The sequence below is a fragment of the Podarcis muralis genome, chromosome 12 (genome assembly GCF_964188315.1).
Source record: "Podarcis muralis chromosome 12, rPodMur119.hap1.1, whole genome shotgun sequence".
Classification (NCBI taxonomy): Eukaryota; Metazoa; Chordata; class Lepidosauria; order Squamata; family Lacertidae; genus Podarcis; species Podarcis muralis.
The window spans coordinates 53,396,529-53,411,526 of record NC_135666.1 but is presented as its reverse complement, the minus strand read 5'-3'; the positions used below and the strand labels follow the sequence as shown (position 1 = coordinate 53,411,526).

General features: G+C 45.1%; 1 protein-coding gene across 1 annotated transcript in view; it reads right to left on the bottom strand.

Moving 5' to 3' along the window:
* Positions 1-10,609: 10,609 nt before the first annotated feature.
* STAC (SH3 and cysteine rich domain) overlaps positions 10,610-14,998 on the bottom strand; it is a 77,119-nt gene continuing 72,730 nt past the window's right edge. The window contains exon 11 of the mRNA XM_077916475.1: positions 10,610-12,940. Within this exon, the coding sequence (XP_077772601.1) occupies positions 12,842-12,940 (99 nt within the window). The 3' untranslated portion in view covers positions 10,610-12,841. The remainder of the gene's footprint in view (positions 12,941-14,998) is intronic.

Here is a 14,998-nt window from a genome sequence, read left to right as displayed (position 1 = left end):
CGCCCCTGTGTGTGGATGCTTTTTATGGTAATGGATGGGAATTAATGTGCTTGTTATAGCTCTTGATGCGTGCATCTACCACCCCCCAATAGTTACAAAATTGGTCTCATAAGTAGTTTAATTTGTGAATTTAATTTGTGCAATAAAGTGTTTCTGGCATTAGTTTGTGTGTGGGAAGAACTGCATTTGAATATCAAGGGTTAAGTCAATACTTCTTGAATGGAATGATTTCACCTAAGGAACATGGATTTGCTATGAACACTGGAGTATCTGGGTGGAATTGATGAGTAATGGAGAGTACCTCAAAGCTAATTAAATCTTGCTGTTCTTTTGAGGGTGAGGATGGTGATGGAGAAAGGGTTAAAGTCAAGCTAGTAGTGATAGGCCTCTGTCCAGAGTACTGAAATGTCTTGAACTAGCCCTGGACAGAAAGTCCTATAAGCTTGATGCAGAAATGGCCTCTGAATACAACTAAGATTTAGAGACTGGGAATCTGCACCCATCTACAGTGCATTTGTATCCACCTTGCAAGTCAGACGAGGTACCACACATCACTTCCATCTTTTCTTTTGCATTTGAATATGCATCATAATGTAAATGTGCCATCATATACAAATAGGGCAATTGATTTCTCAAATCAACAAGGGCATGTGAATTTCTGTCTTGCTTGTTCAAGGGCTGGGGCAAATGCTGTACTCCCTGGTGATGGCTGACATGGTTCTTCGTGGCTGCTCACAGATGGTTGTGGTTAGAGTGATAGTTTAGGGCTAGGAAGACCCAGGTTCGAATCCCCAGTAAGCCATGAAGGGTGCTGAGGGAGCTTGGTCAGTCATGACATCTCAGCCTAACCTACCTCACAAGATTGTTGTTGAGTATAAACAACGGGCAGAGCGTTTTGTTGCCTTCAGCTCTTTGGAGGATGGGCAGGTATACATTTAATAAATATATAACATTCATGGGGTAACTTTAATAATTTAGTAATAATATTGCAATGCGCTCTGTGGGGCTGCCTTTGAAGGTGACCCGGAAACTGCAATTAATCCAGAATGTGGCAGCTAGACTGGTGACTGGGAGTGGCCGCTGGGACCACATAACACGGGTTCTGAGAGATCTGCATTGGCTCCCAGTACGTTTCTGAGCACGATTCAAAGCCCTAAACGGCCTCGGTCCTGTATACCTGAAGAAGTGTCTCCACCCCCATCGTTCATCCCGGACACTGAGATCCAGCGCTGAGGGCCTTCTGGCGGTTCCCTCACTGTGAGAAGCAAAGCTACAGGGAACCAGGCAGAGGGCCTTCTCGGTAGTGGCGCCCGCCCTGTGGAACGCCCTCCCAGCAGATGTCAAAGAGAAAAACAACTACCTGACATTCAGAAGACATCTTAAGGCAGCCGTGTTCAGGGAAGTTTTTAATATTTAACGCTGTACTGTTTTTAACACTTGATTGGCAGCTGCCCAGAGTGGCTGGGGAAACTCAGCCAGATGGGCGGGGTATAAATAATTAATATATATATATATATATATATATAAATATATATATATATATATAAAATTATTATTACTATTTTATTATCCCCAGCCACTTTGGGGAATAAGCACTCCCTTGCTGATTGTTTTAAGACACCAAAAAGCCCAGGTTGACAAGCAGAAGTACTATTCGTTTTTCTTTCACCCCATCTTATTTCACCTTTCCCCATTTTATTCTGCAAGGAAATGTCTTGCATCAATTTTCTTCTTATCAGCCAAGATCTGTTACCTATCACTTGCTCTTTGGTTTTCAAAAACCAGCCTGACGTTGTCTTATTCGTTTTAGTTAATTGCCATGGTTTGATGATCCCTTTTAAAATCCTTGGCAACTCTAATCCGCTTCCTTGATAGGTGATTAATGACTTTTCATTCCCTTGACCACCGTGACAGACAGGAAAGTAATAAGTTGCCCCAACAAAGATCTTTCATCTAGCCTTCCATATACCTCAATCATTCCAGGAAGAAAGGAAAGAGTAATGAATGTTTCTGAGTTCTTCAAGAAAACTCAGATGTGTTGGTAGCAAATGTTAATTAAATGGGTTGCTTCAAATTAAATGAATAACTGAAAAGACTTTATTCTTCGTTCAGAATGGGGCTACAGGGCAAAACTAGATTTCATTAATGGGTGGTTAAAAATGAGCCTACTTTTCTTTGCTAGAAATTCCAGCATAGTTCAGGTTTACTGCTTCTCTATAAATATAACAACAGAATCCTTACCTATGTAGTACCTTTTCTCAAAAGGAGCACTCAAGCTAGCTTATGTGATTCTCCTCTGTTTAACTCCACAACAGCTTTGTGAGGTGGGTTGAATACAGTGACTGGCTCAAGATCACCCAGGGAGCTTCCTGAGCAAGTGGGAATTCAAACCATGGCCCTATTCCAACCACAAGCCACACCACATGCTTGCTCAAATCCTGAGAGGCTCAGTACCAGCAAAGTTTCTAGTGCTTGCGCTTGGCAGGATAAGTTTAAAGATGTGATGGCAAAAAGCCATAGAACAGCAAAGAGGAGCGAATTGGGTGACCTTGGACCAGTTGATCCTTCTCAGCCTTAGCCTACCTCCTAGGGTTGTTTTGAGGGAAGGGGAGGGAAGAAACCAATGTACCATTCCTTCAGCTCTTTGCAGGAAAGGTAAAGGGACCCCTTGTTACCATAAAGCACCAATGCTGCAGCCAGCAAAGGCTCTAGCAGCTCAGTCAGCTGCTTGTGGCTGGAAAGCCAGACAGGATGTTTGTGACTGTTGCCATGGGAACAAAGGGGCAATCTGCCGGTGCCTACGCTGTGGCACATTCCTCTGACCCAGGCAGAATTCCAACACCCCTGACCATTAGGTCCAGTCGTGACCGACTCTGGGGTTGTGGCGCTCATCTCGCTTTATTGGCCGAGGGAGCCGTCATACAGCTTCCAGGTTATGTGGTCAGCATGACTAACCCGCTTCTGGCGAACCAGAGCAGCGCATGGAAATGCCGTTTACCTTCCCGCCAGAGCGGTACCCATTTATCTACTTGCACTTTGACGTGCTTTTGAACTGCTAGGTTGGCAGAAGCTGGGACAGAGCAACGGGAGCTCACCCCATTGTGGGGATTCGAATTGCCGACCTTCTGATCGGCAAGTCCTAGGCTCTGTGGTTTAACACACAGCGCCACCTGTGTCCCTTTGCAGGAAAAGCTAGAGTGTAAATCTAATTTTGGGGACGCGGATGGCGCTGTGGGTTAAAGCCTCAGCGCCTAGGACTTGCCGATCGAAAGGTCGGCGGTTCGAATCCCCGCGGCAGGGTGCGCTCCCGTTGCTCGGTCCCAGTGCCTGCCAACCTAGCAGTTTGAAAGCACCCCCAGGTGCAAGTAGATAAATAGGGACCGCTTACTAGCGGGAAGGTAAACGGCGTTCCGTGTGCTGCGCTGGCTCGCCAGATGCAGCTTGTCATGCTGGCCACATGACCCAGAAGTGTCTGCGGACAGCGCTGGCCCCCGGCCTATAGAGTGAGATGGGCGCACAACCCTAGAGTCTGTCAAGACTGGCCCGTACGGGCAGGGGTACCTTTACCTTTACCTTTAAATCTAATTTTAAAAATCTGCATATCTGTTCTCAAAGCCAGCTTGCTCATGAAGTCCCGGCAGCCCTGAACAGAGTTACAGCATTCCCTGAGCATCGCCTGAGCCCTGTCGTATATTACTGGCTGCCCGTCATGGTAGTGCATGAGCTCTGATGCAGATGTTAGACCCTGTTTCACTGGTGCCTCATGCTCGGTCTCAGTCCGCTGCATTAGTGGTTCTAATCAATTTAGTACTGATGAGTTTTATTGCCCCTGGCCGTTTGTCGGGAGCGCTCTCTGCCAGCTGCAAAGAGCAGGCAAAAGGACCATAGTAATTATGATCTTCCTCTTTACAAATGGAATGTGACTGATTTACATGCCCTTTCTCTATCTCCTCTTCCCTGTCCCCCCCTTGAGGCAAAAATCAGGATTCTCCACTCTCCGGTACCATCTAAGCTGAGTAATGGTCTGTCAGACTTTATTGCTCACACTTGACTACAAATTGACACATCACTTTGCCTTTTATGTGTCCCAGGTTGCCTTGTACATTTTCCACCACAATTGGAGCCCCAGCCATTCATCACAGATGCTCATATCTGTTTGATCAGGGAAATGCCAAGCTTCCTTCCTTGTTACATCCTCCAAGCTTAGAGGTCTATTAATTAAATTTGCACCCTGCCGATGGTGCAGGGAGGCAGCTGGCTCCACCGCTCTGTGTGAAGTTCAAATATCCCCCAGGTAGTTGGAGAATAGATGCCAGCAGTTTACAGACTTTTAAATCCCGGAGATAAGTTCTTGAAGTTTCAGTCAGTACATGAGCTCAGCTCTCTCTCCCCCCCCCCGCCCTCTCCCTGTCCACCATGCAACTCCCACAACACAAAACAACCCTCTTACTGGTTTGCTTAAGGCCCATGGGTAGGCAAACTAAGGCCCGGGAGCTGGATCCATCCCAATTGCCTTCTAAATCCAGCCCACGGACTGTCCAGGAATCAGGATGTTTTTACATGAGTAGAATGTGTGCTTTTATTTAAAATGCATCTGTGGGGCCTGCCTGGTGTTTTTACATGCGTAGAATGTGTGCTTTTACAGTAGTACCTCGGGTTAAGTACTTAATTCGTTTCGGAGGCCCGTTCTTAACCTGAAACAGTTCTTAACCTGAAGCACCACTTTAGCTAATGGGGCCACCTGCTACTGCCATGCCGCCGGAGCACGATTTCTGTTCTTATCCTGAAGCAAAGTTTTTAACCTGAAGCACTATTTCTGGGTTAGCGGAGTCTGTAACCTGAAATGTATGTAACCTGAAGCGTATGTAACCCGAGGTACCACTGCATTAAAAATGCATCTCTGGGTTATTTGTGAGGCATAGGAATTTGTTCATTCCCCCCCCCCAAAAAAAATATAGTCCGGCCCCCCACAAGGTCTGAGGGACAGTGGACCAGCCCCCTGCTGAAAAAGGTTTGCTGACCGCTACCTTAAGCCCCCCTAGGCATATAGAGCCATGAATTGCCTTTCTGCCTGCCAATCAATTTTGGATGTGTTGTTTTTTCTGAAGAGCCCAGCATTTCTCTCCAGAGGTCTAGGGCAGTCTCTGCTACCTTCAAGTCCTACGAGCCTTTCTCAGCCTCAATGCCTGCAGGGTTCTGAAGAGCTCAGCTTTTTTTATATTGAAGCAGAACAATGTAGTATTGAAACAAAACTTAAGCGAAGCTTTTAACTTATAGCACAGCAAAGGAGGGCTTTTCTAAAAAGAGAAAACGGCCCAGAGCTCTTTACTGTCACATAATAAATATTTTGAGCAGTCTCACTCCCTGCAAAGGCCATGGACCTAGAGCAGCACAAAGATACAGGAAAACATAGAGCCATAAGGTCAGAAGCAAAGGACAGGGGGCACCCCCCGTTACAAATATAGAGTAATAGGAACCAACTCCTAGGGCCTGTGGGGGCTTCACCCCCCAATAAAATATTTGAGGGGGTCAAGCTCCTCCAAAGATGATGGGCACTGCCATTCAAATGATGTGTGTGCACAGCATCATGTGATCGATTATGCAGGGTGGGGCTTACCTAGCCCCCCCAATATTTTATTCAAGTTGGCACCCCTGTATAGAGCTATACCCAATGCGGCATGAAAATGCTGCTCATGCGACTGGGCCGCCTCCTCCTCTCCTTTCCCCACGTACCCTCAAAATCTGCTCCAGGGCTGCAGAGGCAGGGAGGGGGAAGTCTATGTACAAATGGAAATCTGCTGTGTGAATGGAACCCACTGACTTCACTGTCCCAAGCATCTGTGAGATGCTGTTGGAGAGGAGGAGAATATCCTGAAAGCTGGGGATGGGAAATGGATTTGAAGGAATGGGTTTCCCAAACCCAAAACTGACTGTGCAGGCAGTTTGAAACTGCACCAAAATCCCTATTTTTCCTTAGCTAAAATGCTTTAACTTGAGCTCTTGAGCCAAAACCCAGCTGTGTAAACAAGTGCTCAAAGCTCTCTCCCTTATCAGTCCATGAAGGCCGGTAATGATGGATGGCTTTGTCCATTCCAAAGTGGAACAGGGATGACACTCTGGACCTTATCTTACATCCTGACCATAAAGACGCACAGACCTAGTCCCGGAACAGCGCCAGAGTGTGTTCTTGGAGTTGGTGACCTCTTGCTCCAAGATAAGAGTATAAGAACAGGAATACCCTTTTATGGTCAGAAGTACAGGAAGGAATACCCTTTTATTTAAGGGTTAAGAATACCGGAGCAGGAACATATGTGATGTCAACCTGCGTGTATAGGTTGACGTGGTTGGATTCCTGGGGAAGGAGGGAGCGGGTGCCTGGAGGATATATATACTGCATGAAATCTCTCTTTCTTTGGACTTGCTGTGAACTGACCACGCAAGTGCCTTTCTGCTGTTCCAGAGAGCAGAAATAAAGAACTCTTTCTCTGAACCAACCCTCGGTGTCATTTGACTTCCTTCCTCCTGTCCGGGACGCAACGCAGACCCAATCGGTGAACTCCAATAAGGCTACAGATTGTCCTGAAAAAAGCAATGACTGGCTGACCAGAATCGTGAAAGGAAGCATCCCTAATGGATGGAATTTGTTGCAGGTCCCATTTTGTCCTTCCTGCAAGCTATCTAGGTTTTACTTTATACTGCAGGAAGCCCATTTTCGCCTGCCTTTTGTTTTTCCTGCAGATGTTTTATGTCTACTCAAGCTGCTTTGAAAGAATACCTAGAATCAGAGAACTGTTAAGAGTTGGAAGGGACCACGAGGGTCATCTAGTCCAGCCCCTGTGAGGCTCCAAACCACAACCCTGAGATTTAAAGTCTCATGCTGTACACCAACTGAGCTATCAAGGCTGGTATCCGAAGGAACATTCTGGGGATGTCCCTGTTTAGCAGGGACATTCCAATCACACACAAATCCCTAATCATCGGGTGGATTCACTGAGGTATTCCTTGTATGGTGACCCAGATAGGCATTCACCATAAGGATAGTCTTTTGCAGCTAGTGCGTAGGAAATGGGGATTCTTTGATTTGGGCCTGCAACTGAATACACAGAATTAGACGTTTTTGTTTTAGTTGTGTGTATCCTTTTTTCTTAAGTCTATCCTTTTCCATCTCTGCTCTTCTGGCTTTCTTTCTGCCTTTTAGCCCTAATTGACCCAATCACATCCCACTTTTAGAGGACTGTTGAACAACATTGGCTCAATTGTAGACTTTACTTGCTGCTATTTATCAGTGCTTATAAATGGATTTAAAATAACAATGGGCTGGTGTCTTGCTGGATGATTTATTTTTGTAGTTAACCATGGAGGATGTGCTGACAGTACATTCCACTTAGGAAAATGATTATTTGTCCAGCATTTTATACTTTGCTGAAATACGGCAAATGGAGTAGGTGTTAAAATGTGCTAACGGGTTTGTGCCAACAACCTAACATTTTAGTACTGAGACACCATGAAGATGTAAAGGGGATCTTCATTTAAATTAACATACCACGATTGAAACAGAAATGTTTGGTTTTGGGAAGGTTTCATAGTCTTTTTGTTAGAAGTACAAAATATTTTAATTTAGCACGTGAGATTTCCAAACATCAGTGGAGGCAGGTTGGGGCTCCTTGGAAGAGCAACCACATTTTCTGGAATCACAGTTAGGGGGAGAGCATTTGAAGAAAACTACCACCTCTCCTCTCACTGATTTCCCTCTTAAAAATCACTCCGTCTGTTCACAACTTTGCCGCTGGATGTGTCGTGGTCTGGCTGGATGCACTGGAGTGGTGGGAGGCCTGAGCTGCAGGGGAAGAAGGCTCAGAACCAGGGGAGTGGTCAGAGGGAGAAGAGGAAGCAGACAAGGAGGAGGAAGGGTCAGAAGCTGAAGAGGCAACAGGGTTTAGTGAGCAGGAAGAGGCTCGGGCAGAGAGCAGTCCAGAATCAGAGGCAGAAGCAGAGGCTGGTGGCTCCAAAAAGGGGGCCTTTTGGCCCTTCCTAGAGTGAGATGATGGAGGGCCACACCGCTGCTGCTATCATATAACAGACCTGCCAAATGTTCCTATTTTCCAGGGACAGTCCTGGATTTACAGAAGCCATCCCGGTTTCTGATTTGATCCCGGAATGTTGTATTATGTTTTTATATATGTTGGAAGCTGGGGCAACCCAGTCAGATGAGTGGGGTAATAATAATAATAATAATAATAATAATAATAATAATAATAATGAATAGGACACCCCTATTTTCATTGGACGCGGGTGGCGCTGTGGTCTAAACCACTGAGTCTAGGGCTTGCTAATCAGAAGGCCGTCGGTTCAAATCCCCGCGATGGGGTGAGCTCCTGTTGCTCAGTCCCAGCTACTGCCAACATTGCAATTTGAAAGCACGTTGAAGTGCAAGTAGATAAATAGGTACCACTCTGGCGGGAAGATAAACAGCGTTTCTGTGCGCTGCTCTGGTTTTGCCAGAAGCGGCTTAGTCATGCTGGCCACATGACCTGGAAAAAACTGTCTGCGGACAAACGTCGGCTTCCTTGGCCAGTAAGGCGAGATGAGCGCCGCAACCCCAGAGTCTTTAGCGACTGGACTTAACTGTCTGGGGTCCTTTACCTTTATTTTCATTGGAGAAATGTTGGTGGGTATGATATAAGCGAGAAGAAAAGTCATGGAGTGTGTCTAGGGAAAGTAAGCTGTGAGGGGGAGACAGGGAGATCAGCCACCATCATCATGAAGAGAAGACAGCAATGATTCAGGTGGCTCAGTCTCTGACACTGGCCCTGGTTAGATTGTGGAGATTATCAAGCGATAGGGTATGCCAAACACTATGCTTAAGAAAAAGCTAATGTACCTATTTTGTTTATCATCGCACCCAGTAAATTGAAAATGAGCAGAACCTAAAAGAGAGATGTATACATGGTTGATCAGATGAGCATCCATTATCATTGCTCTGCTAATTGATGATGTAGACAGTATGTTACAAAGTGGACCTTAGCTGATGTCACTAGATAAGGACAAAGTATTTTGGCAGAGGAGCAGCCTATTGGGGGGACAGCAGCAACACATGTCCCCATCTTAATGGTGGGTTGCAAAGTTCATTGTAAAAGGAGGTCCTTTGTGGCTGCTTAAGCAAAATGAGCAGCTCAGTCGAAACATGTTTGGTTGCATGTACCAAAGGCCCACACTATGACAAAACCCAGTGAGAGAAAAAACAGGTTTAGCAGCATTTAGAGCTGGAAGATGTATTCTGTGTTCTTCTGGGAAGGAAGCGGCAGTGTGCACTGTAAGAGAACTCTCCTATCTAATGAAGAGGACAAAGTGCATGTTCTCTTTCCAGTGACTGTGGGTTCTTTATTAAACAGCATATTAAATTAGATGCCAACATCTAGCCTCTGAAATTAATTTTTCCTGTGATCCAGTGTCACACGAAAGCTCGCCTATCCAAAACTAATCAGTTTGTTAGTGCTATATCTGTTGTAACTGCACACATGCCGGGCAAAGGGAAGAGAATCAAACCCTCTGTGAGGCACTAATTTGCAATGTTACCAAGGTCCACTGTGTACATCCTGGTGCTCTATATGCATTTGCCTTGGGGACACACGAGGGCTGGGGACACACCAGTGTGTTAATGTGCATGTGCGTCACACAGATCCATTTTTCCTGTGTACGCTGATGTGCACCTTCATCCACACACGAGCATTCAGGTGAACTCTGTTTTTCTCTTTCACATCAGTGGGTGGTGCTTGGCGGGGATGTATTAGCACGTAACATTCATGTGGGATTTTTTCTCTCCTTACTGCGTTATCTGCAATTGTAGGCCCGGCCCACCCATGAGGCAAGGCGAGGTGGCTGCCTCAGGCACCTGTTTAACATTAAATAGCTGAGCACTAACACAAGCCTCTTTGATGAACCAAAGGAACACGAGAACAGTGATATGCATCAGTTTATAACAGTATGGTTAATTCAGGAATTTTTTTCTTACAAAAAAAATCTTTATTTTATTGCTTAGTATCAAAAGAAATGAGACGTTGATTAAAGGCCATTGTGAACTGAAAGTAATATTCATCTTTATCCTATGAAGCAGGATTGAAGGAGGAACTTGAAATTAACCAGAAGCCGCTGAAACAGGACAGAATCACAGTATGTTGCATTCAAGTAAACAGTAGCATGTATGGATGGATGTATAATTTGACCTAGTCTTTGCGGATCAGAAGACACTAACTATAGCACTGAGTTTGATTTTCCGGCAGGCATTGCAGGACCCCACTTTGCTCAGATCAGTAAATGTCAAATAAAGCCATGACATAAAAGAGGCTGTGTCGATAATGCGTCTGCTGTTCTTCCCCTTTGTTATAAGGGACTTTTGTTTCCTAACACTAAGGCTGCAATCCCATAGCCACTTACCTGGGAGTAAACCTCATTGAACTCAGTGAGACTTAACTTCTGAGCAGACATGCATAGGATTACATTTTAAGTTGCCTGGTTTTCCTATGCAAAAAAAAAGGGGGGGGAAAGGAATCGCAAATATATATATATATAGTATATATATTAAAAGATATGAAGCTGAATCCCCCTTCTCTTTTGGGGGATGGCTTTACTATTTATATGTTCAAGAGCTAGAAAATGGATGGAATGGTTGTCATCAGTGTCCAATTCTACTCCATACAGTAACAGGCAAACTTCTTCAAGCTACTCAAATATATACATGGACCTATAAGCCCACATATGGCTCCTGTTGTACGGATGAGCCATGCACACATTCAGCATTTCCATGTCGGCAAATGTAACTGCAGGATCGGGATGCAGAGTTGAGTATATGCTAGACACAGGAGCCCTTTGCTAAGTACAAAAAAGTGGCCATGAACGTCCCAGCTGCACCATCTCTGGTAGCAAATACGCACTGGGTTTCAGCCACTGATTGGAGTGCAAGGCAAGAGGTGAAGGTTGAACAGATGTACTTAGAGGTACTGGAATACAGCTACGTGCTTCTTGCTTAAGAGCTGCCAGCTAAGCAGTTTTCAAAAGTGCACAACTGTGGAGTTACTGTTTTTCTTCAGCAGGGGTGGCTAACCTGTGGCTAACTGCCAGAAGTTCTTGGACTCCAAGTCCCATCAGCCCCAGCCAGCAGAGTTGGTGGTCAGAGATCATGGGAGTTGCAGTCCAGCAATATCTCCTAGGCCTCAGGTTAGCCAACCCTGTTCTTCAGCCAAAGAGGTGAAGTGTTTTAAGGGCGGCACATGATTTTCTGTGGAGCTGTCACACATGATACCAAGGTCAATTGGCTAAGGGGAAACTGCCATTGTCTGCAACCCTTTCATCCTTTACAAGTGTAACTCTCACTGCCTTCTTTTCCTTCCCTTATGTTTATATTGCCTTTGAGACTGTGTGCACGTTTTAAACATGCTGGTAAAACTTGTTCAAAGGGGAATTTCTTGATAGTTGATTTATAAAAAGAAGAACGAGAGGGGCTTGGAACTCTTAAAACCGTAAATGTTGGGCAACAATAGATTCCTTGTTACTTAAGTCTCTGAATTCTTGTGTACCTTGTAAATTCTGCACAGGCCCATACATTCTGCACAGCCTCAAGGATGATTCCTTGATGCAGACAGAACGTCTGACTAGATTGCTCGTTGAACCACAATTTGAAACAGTGGGTGAAATTCTGGTTTTATAGCTGCGGTTTCCATCTGTGGCCAGATTCCCAAACTAGGTGTGCTTATGTCTTGTAAGTCAATAAGCTGAAATGTGCCTAACTGTACGTTGGATTGTTTCTGGCATGTGCTTCAAGGTGAACAGCTAACACCTTTGGTCTTTTGAATTTGGTTGCTTTTGTTCACAAATGTATTAGCTCAGTATGTTTTTATTCCACTCGTTGTTTTTTGTCAGCTAGAATCTGTTTCCCCCCTGTTGTGAAATGAAATTGGTTAACCATATAAACAGGAACATGCTATATACACATATATATTAAAAAATATGCTCAAACAATATCAGAAAAATAGAAAAATTCTGCAACCCAGTTTCTTGTTATTGAGACCTGCCTCTTTCCTACAGAAGGAAAAGGAAAGACTATTTTGGACTAGGCCTGCTTTGGGGAAACAGTGCTTGTTCATCAGCTGTTTAAACATTTACATCCAACATGTGCTAAAATCTTTGCTTGTATACAAGAAACCCAAAGGACGTACAAGATCGCCACAGCAACATATATCAAAAATCACAGAGAAGTCCAGACCACAGACTGTTTCCTAAACCAACAGCTCTACAATTCATCCAAACTGCCTTGTTACTGAAACTGAAAAAAGTCAGAACCAAACATTATGCCGATTCGCTAAAATCATGGACAACATTTTAGGACCAGACTCACACTATATACTTCAAGCTGTAGTAATACAAGGAAAAGGTCTGAACCGTTACTCATTCAATCACACTTCAAATGAGAAAGAAGTCCCAAACAGTTTTCTTAAGACATGTGAACAGGGTGCAAATCTAAGTTTAGTTCTCTGTTCCCATCAGTGTAATAGTTAGCAGCCTTGCTCAAAAAAATTATCCAGTTTAACTTTTCACTTATTTTAAAAAGTAAACAAGCTATTCCTTTCCTAAGCCTCGTACCACTCTTGTCTGGCTCCATTCCTGATTGTTGTTGACCAACCATCTCTTGTTGCTTAAATGTCTGATATCAACTGAGCATTGTGGTTGTCATATGATTTCCTTGGTCATCTGCAAGACAGCTTCGTTGGGGGTTACACAGTGCAAGATGAGGCAGGCAGGTCTTGCCAGCAAAGCATCACAACTGCAGTGGTTGAACAGGGAAAACTCAGATGTTTTCTAGGGCATCTACGGGGACAAAGCCCTTTTTCTTTCCACTGCATACTTTGATAAAGCCGTCGTGTTCCTTTTCTGAAGTAATACAGATCTGCAGACAAAGAATGGAGAGAAAAGTTTAAACACCCCACACTCAATAACCACTTCTATTCAGGAACCCAAATAGGTATAGGTGATGCTTTGTGGCTGTAAGGTCTGAGCTGAAACAGACCACCAAATTTCAAAGCCCATGACAATGGGATGCCCATCCACACAAGAAGCAATGGGGCCTGCATATCACCACTTTAGTAATCAGCTGTCCATCAGACGAAATTAATAATGTGTGCTTTCCAATTCAGCCTCATGATGCAATATTTTCTCCTTCCTCCCACCCATTCTAACACTGGTGTGTGCCTTAAGTAGAGATTAGAGAAAAGCAAGTTTCACGAGGCTCCTTGCATTGTGTGTGTGTGTGTGTGTGTGAGAGAGAGAGAGAGAGAGAGAGAGTGAGAGAGAGAGAGAGAGCTGAATCCAAAACAGGCCTAATGAGTTGGCCTGAAATCTCTTGCAATCTTCAAAGGCCTCCTTGTCTGATTTCCTGGGTATGTTGAAACCTCTGGCTTTTGCTTGACTGGAATGTTGCCTGCTGTGCAGTGGTAAGCCACACCAGTTGCTCTGCTTAGTTTTGTCTCTGGCCTCATCTGCCACTGGCCTGTGGCCCTTAGAAATGTGGGCCTCAGTCTAAAAGAGCCCCCCGCCCATCTTCCCTAGCCAATCAAGTTTTCTCTGCAGCACCTCCCTGGATCTCCCCATGCTCAGTGCTTCCTTTCTTCCCACATTTGCCATGCATTTAACTCCCAGCACAACATCAGGGCGATCTAGTGCAGAACTGGTCCCTATCTGTGGCTGCAGTGTTCGGGCAGCTCAGAGCATCGCTCACTTGTTTTGAAGGAGTTCTTTGTGCCATTTCTCCCCTAGGCCCTCCTTAAGTCGGCGGGCAAGCCATGCTCTCAGGCTCCAGCTTTGTTACAAGGGTTTATATTATCTACTTGAAAGCAGAAGGGTACAAAGCTATATAAACACAAAGTGCTTTGCTGTCTGGGCAAAGCGACCCGGCATGCATTAGGAGGGCACTAAAAATATCTCTGCCTGTCTGAATGATGTTTTGTATTGCTGATGTTGATATAACATTGTGCATAAAAACTTCCTCATTTCCTGCAATGGGCATTTTATGGTTTGTATGTGCACGTCTTGCCATACATATATAACCCTCATTAATGTGCTAGCGACTTTGTGTAAGACTGAGCAAGGATACATTCCTGTTTGTGACGTTCAGGACCATTTTAAAACATCAAGGAACTCCACCTCAGGCTTAGCAAATGAGTGTTCCTAGCAGTCTGTTTGGTTCAGTGGTTTCGTTGTCTAATGTCTGTATCAAAGAAAGAGAAAGCAGCTCTATACTGTAAATTCGTATGTGCGCAATGTGGTCAGATGGGTTTGTCACATAAATATGTGAGCCGGCTGAGATCCACCACATGGAGGTTCCTTGAAACTGCAGCTGACACAGGCAGTGATCCGCCCGTGCACAGGGTCTTACCGTGCAAGCTGGTCAGCACTATGCAGTACGTTTGGCGCATGAAATGAATGTGCCAAATTCTGATAGGGTTGCCATCATAGCTGTCAACTTACAGATTTGAAAATAAGGAACCAGCAGCCTCGAAAATAAGGGATCAGCAGCCAAAATAAGGGATTTTCCAAGCACAGGTATGTTCAACTTCTGAGCCCCTCTGAGCCAAAGGCAGAAAGCCCAGCCAGCAGCCAAACGAAGCCTCAAGGAAAACCACTGTCACCTCTCCGCTGGGAAGCGCTGAGCAAAGGCGAGTCCCCAGGCAACGCAGCCGATTTGATTGGCATAAGGCATGCAAGCTCCACCCCCCCAGTCATTCTTAGACTCCTTATTGGGTGAGCAACGCAGCCAAGAAACACAGTTGGAGCCTCCCTCCTCCCTGGCCGGCAGGGAGGGAGGGAGAGGAGCTGCTTCCTTTGAAACCTGGGAAATTTAAGGGACATCATCAATAAGGGACACGGCGCTGGGATAAGGGACGGTTGACAGCTATGTTGCCATACGTCCAGAATCTCCCAGGCATAGCTGGGATTTGGCAGTTGGAAA